Below are 9,283 nucleotides of genomic sequence, written 5' to 3'. Positions count from 1 at the left end.
ATTGTGCCATTCTTTCATGATTATTAGTGAGGAGGACCTATTATATGAAGATAGGTTGAAAAGTGGCGAAGTAGTCCTTTAAGATTTCTGTATGCTCCTGGTGGCCACCACCAGGTGTCGCCAGAGCAGCGCATCATCCACTGTAGTGACTGTAGCAGCTTTAGATGACGCACGCAGACAGCAGAGCAGAGCAGCCTGTTGCTGTGTGTGTGTGTGCGTGTGTGTGTGTGTGTGTGTGTGTGTGTGTGTGTGTGTGTGTGTGTGTGTGTGTGTGTGTGTGCGCAGTTCTATGGAAGTTCACCACTCCAGTCCCAGGGAAGGAAAACATATCGGCGCGCTGTCTGTGTCATCATTGTGTCTCTCTCTCTACATGTAAACGCGCATCATTCGCATTCATCTGATAATCTCTCACAGCTCTGTTGAGTGCGTACGTTTCTTGCGCTAGTATTTAAAGTGATGTAGATTTAGATAAGTGTTGTTGTTGTTGAAGAAGATGATGATGATGATGTCCTTGTCTGAGATGGAGAAGATCGCAACAGAAGATGATTGCGTGGACTCGGGAGCGGAGACGGGAGGGTGAGTTCAGTCGAAATTGTATGTGTCACAGACAGTGTGTGACTATAGTAGGCTATAACAGCTCACTAGCATGACTGAAGTAAAATGTGACATAAGTAGCATGTGCTTAAATTAGAAAATGTTTCAGATGTCAAACATTTCTGAGATGATGAAATTATGATGGAATGATGATGGATGATGATGGTCATGGAAGAGGAACCTTCTGAAAGCTTGGGCAAAGATAATCAACTTCAAAATCTTGTTAAAAAAAAGGGTCCAAATTACCTCTCAGTCATGCTAGTGTTTTAAGAAAAATATATACTTTCATAGTTTCATATATGTAGGCTATGAATATGATATACCGCACTGTAATCTTATTATTTCCAAAGATTTTTGTTTTCATTGGGACTGACTGTGAGACTGCCATCCAGATAATTGCCAGACTGGATGGCAAACACGTTTTTCTTAATAGTTACCGGATGATCCATATTCCTTTAACTGAGAAAACGTGTTTGGTATGAGTTTGCTACACGACATGAACTGCAGAATATAATGCGGTAATTCGTTGGTTATTACATGGAGCCATTACATTTGACAGGCTATAACTTGGAAAAGCTTGTTTTTCCAAGCTTGGAATTCTTGGACTTTATCCAGATGCCATTAATTGCACTAATGATCAAGGCATATGGAGAAAGAGAATGCTAAAACATTAAAGACATTCAGCCAATCTTAATCACCCATCAACACACATGTTGGGGAGGGAATGTATGTATAGCAACTGAAATTAAAATGTATTTAAACTTTATCTATAAGTGCTTTCCCAAACAGGGTTAAAGTGCTTTACAATAGCAAGATTAAATATAGTCATAAGAGAATAGTAGTAGTGATGATAATAATAATAATAATAATAATAATAATAATAATAATAATAATAATAATAATAATAATAATAATAATAATAAAGTAATAATCAAAATATATATAAGTAAATAGTATTAGTATAAAATACACATAATTAAAAGCAAATGGCATCAATTGACATGCAGGAAAATGTACACAAGGAAATAATCATGCATAAAAGAGGTAATACAACGGTGAGAAGGCCTTGATTTAGAAGCTTTTCAGACTTTGCTATAGCCATATATCCTCAGGTAAGGCATCCCACAGCCTATAGATGCTGGAGGGCCACACAACACAAGCCTAGATGATGATCACCCATGGTTAGGGCCCGGTCAGCAGTGGCTCAGCGGTAGAGTGACTGGATGGGTATACACAAGGTTGCCAGTTCGAACCCGGGCTCCCCCTGAGTTAGTGTCGAAGTGTCCTTGAACCCCTGATTGCTCCTGATGTGCAGGTTGGTGCCTTGCATGGTTTCCGCCGCCATTGGTGTATGAATGTGTGTGTGAATGTAATGCACAATCTCTGTAAAGCGCCTTGGATAAAGGCGCTATATAAATGCACCATTTACCATCATGGTAAACAGTAGTACAAGCAGTGTGGAAACAGTAGTACAACAAGAGCACACTTTGCCTGATTGTGTTGTGCAGTGTTGCGTTGTTATGCGAGTGACCGGTGTGAAGTTATGTCCTCTTTAAATGTTCTCATTTAACTGTATCTTAAGATTGTGTACTTCATCTTCTGGCCAGACAAGGAAATGTTAAGGAGTAAATGTTAACGGATACCTGCATGCTGGCTGCTGCATTGGAACATGTAAAAGGGTGGCCTGTTTTCGTGCTCGGACACTCGGACTGTCGGACAGACCCAGCCAGGGACCCATATAGCCAGGGACACACATAGCTGTCTATATAGGAGGGGTTGCACCACTCAAAAAATGCTTCTCTGTCACTGTACAGCTTGTATTCATTCCTACACAGGCTTGGGATAAGGGCACGGTAACATGATGTTATATCAAGGGTGGTTTTAGGAGTCACCTGAGACTATAACTATTCCATTAGCCCTCACCTAGAACCAAACAACAGAGCGTGCATGCGTTTGTGCACGCGCGATCGTGTGTGTGTGTGTGTGCGTGTACGTGTGTGTGTTTGTGTGTTATGGGCATAAAAAAACTTTCAGTTCTGCTCAGTCATTCGTGGAGAAGTGCTGATGAGGAAAAGGAAAAGCAAGGGATCTCAAGCTGATAACTTGAGACGCACTCAGCAGTGCACCGGGGGTCATATCCTCCACGGAATCCCAGCACATTGGCTCACGCCTCCAACCACCCCTCCACCCTCCCTCGTCCTCCTCTAAAATTCACTCCTCTGTTCCCACACCAACTAACTGTGTTGCTCAATCCCAGCCCCTTCGTTCACTCTGATCGTCTTCCTTCGTCATCGTCTCCATGGATACTCTGATTTTCCATAATTGTCTTTCAGTTCATGTGGCAAGTCTTTGCTTAGCTAATTTTGGTATATATCCCTGCTCAGTGTCTTGTTTCCTCCTCCCCTCCTACCTTTCTTCTTTTTTTTTTTTAGTGGTGCAAACCACTCCAACAACTGGCTTTGTTAGTACCCGTGTGTGTGTGTTTGTGTACCTGTCCCTCAAAAGAATGAGCATGGTTACTATGGTCACTGACATTACGTCAGACCACAGCTGATCAGGCTATATAAGACCTTGCACCACTCAGTTCACACGGGTGTGTTTTTTTTAGATGCACGATATAATTGGTAGCATATCGGAATCGGCCATAAAAACACCATATTATCGGTATCGGATCGGTCTCAAAATTATTTTTGAGATTATCAAAAAAAATGTTTTACTGATATTGATGACACAGTAATAATGTGACCACGTCAATGGCTAAATTCTACATTTAATTTGTGTATACTCATCTCATCCAGTAGTCATTCAGTAGTGAAAACGGACTCTTGGAAAAGGAGTATATTTATTGATTGATTGAATACTTTATTAACAGGCTTTGGGCCAATAAGCCCCTAGGGCCTAGGCTTGTTTCCATTGTGGTCCTCTGTATAATATCGGAATCGGTCAGAATCGGTATCGGCAGATATGACCCTGCAAATAATCGGAGATCGGATATCGGTCATCATTTCATAATCGTGCACCCCTTTTTTCCTTCCATCTATGAAGACTGAAATCTTCAATTATTTGTTTTGTTTTATTTTAAATGAGCATTCAGTGATTTGGGTGATTTGGAAAACCACCCAGTCCGCCCCGGTAACAAAATGTGCACATGCACACGCTCTACAGTGGGGGGAAGTGCAACAGCATGTGCACCAAGGCCCGCCCCCACACATGATTGGAGGAAGGCCCCTCTCATCCTGATTGGATGAAGGCTTTGCCACCCGCCACCAAAACTGAAACTAGAGTTTTTTTTTACCCCAGGGGCTCACTGGGGACAGGGAGGAACTCCTTATATGGTCAGCACACTATAGTAGGGAGGATTATCCAAATAAAAATAAAAAACCACACCCGTGTGAACTGAGTGGTGTAAGGTCTTATATAGACTGATCAGCTGTGGTCTGACGTAATGTCTGACGTAATGAAATCACACCCGTGTGAACTGGGTGACCATAGCAACCATGCTCATTTTTTGGTACGAACAGACAGACAGACACGTAAACTAACAAAGCCAGTTGTAGGAGTGGTTTACACCACTCAAAAATAAGTGATATTTGAATGAAGCGAAATCACTGAATATACCTTTAACTATGTAATGGCAAAAATTAACATTGTATTTATGTTTTAATTTGATTGTATGAGTGTTTGGACCCCAGGAAGAGTAGTTAGTCTTCACTGTAGTGAGAGGACTAATGGGGATCCGTAATAAACAATAAATCACACCCGTGTGAAGTGAGAGGCGCTATATATACATATTTTATGACATAATTCATCCATCCATCTTCAACCGCTTATCCGTAGTCGGGTCGCGGGGGCAACAGCTCCACCAGAGAGCTCCAGACTTCCCTCTCCAGAGCAACATTAGTGACTTCCCCCTGGGGGATCCCGAGACGTTCCAAGGCCAGTGAGTCGATGTGTTTCCTCCAACTGTGCCTTGGTCTGCCCCGGGGGGTCTCCTCCCAGTGGGACGTGCCTCGAGGACGTCCCTAGGGAGACGCCCGAGAGGCATCCTATAACCAGATGGCCGAACCACCTAAGCTGGCTCCTTTCCAGGCGAAGGAGCAGCGGTTCTATGACGTAATAATCAGACAAAACAAATATTAAACTCTGTCCATGTCAATGGCGTTTTTAATGTTTGTTTAAGGAAAAACAAACATTAACCCATTTTGGGCGGGAACCCCTTTTGGTGTTAGCATTATGTTATGCTTTAGCTATTGAAAAATAGCAAGACAAGCTCATAGCGCGCCACCGAGTGGCGCGCTACGAGCTTGTAGGTCTGCTATTTTTGAAAAATCGAAGAACGACTGACATAGAAACATAGCTTTTTCAGAAAACTGTCAGGATGTAGAAGACATTTTTAGAATCTAATCTCAGGTCAAAATGGTTTAAACCTGTATATAGGAGGGTCTAGCGCCCCTCAATAAACACCCATCCATCCACTCACCCATCCACTCATCCATCCATCCATCCATCCATCCATCCATCCATCCATCCATCCATCCATCCCTCCCTCCCTGTGACAGCCATCGATAGACTTAACAGTGTGTGTACAGCAATCAGTTAGATAAACCTGTCCCGATCAGTTCCCCACACGCACGTCAAGTCTTTTTCAGTGTCACTCTCCCGCTGAACTCGGCACGCACGACCGACCGGGGCCGTAGCCCGCTATCCCCGCCTCACTTTGTTTATTGTCTTTGGACGGAGATGAAGCCTGGGCGGTGTGGCTGCACGCTTTGGAGGCCAGACTGAGAGACGAACGCCAGGCGAGACGCTGAACTGGCGCTCACGCTGTAGGCCCCGGCCATGCCAAACACACACACACACACACACACACACACACACACACACACACACACACACACACACACACACACACACACACCCGAGGGAGCGCTCAAAACAAGACCCCCATGCAACAACTATCTACCACGACTGACCACCTCCTCCTTCATCTCTCCAAAGACTCGTAAACCTTCAGCTTTTATGGCTTCCCAAAGAGCAACTCTCTCTCTCTATTCCGTCTTTAACTTTTCCACATTCTGTCATTCTGATTCCTCTCTGTAAACAGGGATTCACAGTCTCTGTGGCAGGGGGTGGGGGGGGAAGGTGTCAAGCCTTCTGTCTGTGTCTTTCCGTCTGAAATTTTCCGTACCCTTCTTCTTTCAGCACTTATTTGTTCCCCACCTGTGATTTATTTAGCTTTTGCTTTCTTTTCTTTTTACCACTATCTCTCCATCCTCCCATTCCTTTTAATTGACTAGACTACTAAATGCCTATTAGCTAGATTGATCATAATGTCCTGCAGCAGGAAACAGACACGTCGCTCTGGTTCCTGCAATCCCCCGACAGGTCCGACCAGACCAGACCAGACTTATTGGGTTATAGCTGTATAGTCACACAGTGGGGGTCTGTGTGTGGAGGGACAGTGTCTTCTGTGGTTGTCATCTGACTCCCAACATACTAGCACAAACTATACCTCAGGTTATGTAGAATGAGCAGTGACAGATGCTAATGGTGAGTCAGTGTCGCAGGAATTCTGGAATGACGTTTGCACGGTGAAGTCTAGCTGTGTGTAGAACCGCTCGGTGCTGTGTGAGCGTGTGTGTGTGTGCGTGTGTGTGTGTGTGTGCGTGCGTGCGTGCGTGCGTGCGTGCGTGCGTGCGTGCGTGCGTGCGTGCGTGCGTGCGTGCGTGCGTGCGTGTGTCTGTGCGTGTGTGTGTGTGTGTGGGTGTAATGTGTGTGTGCGCATACATGTGGCCATCTGTGTATTGTCATATTACTGTAATTACACAAATTGTCGGAAATCGTCTGGCTCCGCGAGACAAATTTTCACCTAATCCACAGTGCACATTAAGCAGCAGCCCCATGAAATATGTACCATGCACACACCCCTTGATTCCCATTTCACTGTTCATTTTGCGGATAAACTTAAAGAAACAATGCATCATTATTAAGTTGAAAAGTGTTTGTGTGTCTGTCTTTAGTACGTATAACTTTGTAGTTGAAGCAGCTCTCCTACTGTTTAACCAGATGTAGGGGAAGGGGGCACTTCCCCTGGACTATAGTTTCTGCATCAGCTTTTAAATCATTCTGATTTGTACAGTTTACACTAGTATATAAACTCCTGTCTCCTCTCTCTCTGTTTCTTGTCCTCCTTCACTCCCTCCACTCTCCATCTCTGTCTTTCTTTATACTGCAGGTCTGATTACAGTCCCATGTCCTCGGCCAGCAGTAAGTAAACCAATGCTGACGTAAAACATCTCTGTTCCAGCGACAGAGAGCCAGCACGCACGCACGCACACACACACACATGCGTATGCGCACACACACTATCGAGCTATAGGCCTGCAGAGGCTTTATCTCCCCGATACACCCTGACTGTGTGTGTATTGTACGTTGACATTACGAGCACAGAGGGAAAGACAGAGGCTGTTAGCTTGCTGTCGGATGTAGAAATGAGAGCTTTAAGGTGTTCATTATGGGCCAAAATCTCAGCTCAGGTTAAAGGAACAAGAATCGTAACTATACTAGACCTTACCCGTTCTGAATATATGAACACCAAATGATGTACAGTGTGGGTGATGCGATGTAATAGATCACATTACTGATTGGGAGGGAATTGTCCTGTCTCGCTATAGCGCACGTAGGCTACGCCATCGCAAAACATAGCGGATTTATCCCCCCAAAAAGCATGCTTTTGCAATAAACGTATAGGGCATTAAGCAACTAGTCGACTAGTTTACTAGTTTACTAGTCGACTAGTAAATCCACTAGTCGACCTTGTTGGTACTAGTTGACTAGTTGAGTTTTCTTTATTTCCCCCCCCCCCCCCGATTTTGTAGGCCTCAAGATCAGGTAGATTATACTTATAGTCACCATGTACACAGTTTTTCAATGTACAAATATTTATTTCCAAAAAAAAGAAGAAAAAATAAGTTTATTTTTTTAATTTATTTTATTTTTTACATAATAGGTAGTTAAACAACTAGTCGACTAGTCGACTAGTAAACTAGGCAACTAGTCAACTAGTAAAAATGACTAGAAGTGAATGCCCTAAAACGTATAAACATTCCGCAAAATTCCGTGTGGATTGGACATTCCGTTGGTGCAAGATTTGTGTCATTTGGAGCGATTGGTGCAGGCAGTGTGAGGCTTCGTATACACACACATAAAGAACAACTGTGCTGTGCTCATGCCTGTGTTTCATGGCCGCCCCAATGCTTTTTCCAATGGAAGTCACGTGGTTTGACCAAACACTTGTGTTTGATTGCCCCCCCCCCCCCCCCCCCCCTCCCCCCATCACACACACAACTGTTTGGTCAAACCACGTGACTTCCATTGGAAAGGCATTGAGGCGGCCATGAAACACGGACAGCACAGAGCATGTGTGTCTGATATGTGTGTACGAGGCCTGTGGCTACGACAGTGTTTCAGACATTTTATTTATTTGTATTTATTATTTTTATTTATTTATTTATTTGACAGGGACAATGCTCATTAATCAACATTTCAGTTTTCACTTCCATGTAAATGTGCCAGAGTTAGCCATAAGCTAATTTTCATCTGTAAAAAAAAAAAAACACTCTCCACTTTCATTCAGACATTCTTTCATTCAGACAGACAGACAGACATTGAGTGAATTATGGTATGATGATGACACTGATAACTGCAACGATAATTATCTGAGCATCCTCCACACACTGATTAACGATTATGTTTTGCAAACATGTCAATGTGTTGAGTGAAGTGTGACGGGCTGTAAATTCTGAAAGATTTTGATTGGTTGTTTTTTTATTGGATTTAGAGCCGTCGTCGTCAGTGTTTCCATTGTTCAGCATGGTATTGCTCTGAAAGTGACCCCAGCGATATTATTCTTCGCTGCTGTCTGTCGTCATTATAGTCGTGATGCTGTGTGGACTCCACACTATATCCACTTGAGTTAGACCAGGGTTCTTGGTGTGGGAAACTCCTTGCTTTCTGGTCCCAGTCAAAGTGGAGAGTGTAAATGTCAGAATGAAAGTAGTACTTTTGTTTTTGAGGGGCACCAGCCCCTCCTATATTCAGCTATTCGTGTGGATTTTCATCTTACACACACATTAAATTCCCGTTGACAATGAATGGAGAATTTTAGGTCATAGTGTCTGAGCAAATCGGCTATTTTGGTCTTACACCAAAATTGAGTGAGCAAATAGGCATAGTGTCTACTTGATGATGTAATACGACAATAAGAGCGCCCCTCACTTCACACGGGTGTGATTTTTAACTGTAGTAGTAACTATTTTTGAACTATAGTAAACCTGAAGACTCATGGATGGTATGCAGTTAACCGTAGTCGTAATTTATAAACAATCCCCCCCCCCCCCCCCCCCCATGTGCACCTTTACGTGTATGCACACAGGGGACATGTGTGTGTGTGTGTGTGTGTGTGTGTGTGTGTGTGTGTGTGTGTGTGTGTGTGTGTGTGTGTGTGTGTGTGTGTGTGTGTGTGTGTGTGTGTGTGTGTGTGTGTGTGTGTGTGTGTGTGCGCGCGCGCGTGTGCGCGTGCATGTTTGTTTACATAGGGGTCTGACTTCTTCACCCCAGCGTAGCTGCCAGGTCCGGACACTTTCACAATGGGAGGATTATGTCCAATATTAGCCCATTAATCTGGCCT

The 9,283-nt window shown here is 43.8% G+C and overlaps 1 protein-coding gene across 1 annotated transcript in view; it reads left to right on the top strand.

The window, feature by feature from the left end:
• Window positions 1-461: 461 nt before the first annotated feature.
• The window catches only part of fam124a (family with sequence similarity 124 member A), a gene marked incomplete at its 3' end in the record, with an annotated part of 44,651 nt that continues 35,829 nt past the window's right edge, over window positions 462-9,283 (top strand). The window contains exons 1-2 of the mRNA XM_079518678.1: window positions 462-576; window positions 6,830-6,861. Of these exons, the coding sequence (XP_079374804.1) occupies window positions 494-576; window positions 6,830-6,861 (115 nt within the window). The 5' untranslated portion in view covers window positions 462-493. The remainder of the gene's footprint in view (window positions 577-6,829; window positions 6,862-9,283) is intronic.

This window comes from Electrona antarctica (assembly GCF_951216825.1).
Source record: "Electrona antarctica genome assembly, chromosome: 13".
In the NCBI taxonomy this organism is placed as follows: Eukaryota; Metazoa; Chordata; class Actinopteri; order Myctophiformes; family Myctophidae; genus Electrona; species Electrona antarctica.
Note: the sequence above shows the minus strand (reverse complement) of the source record. Positions and strands in the feature narration are given on the sequence as shown.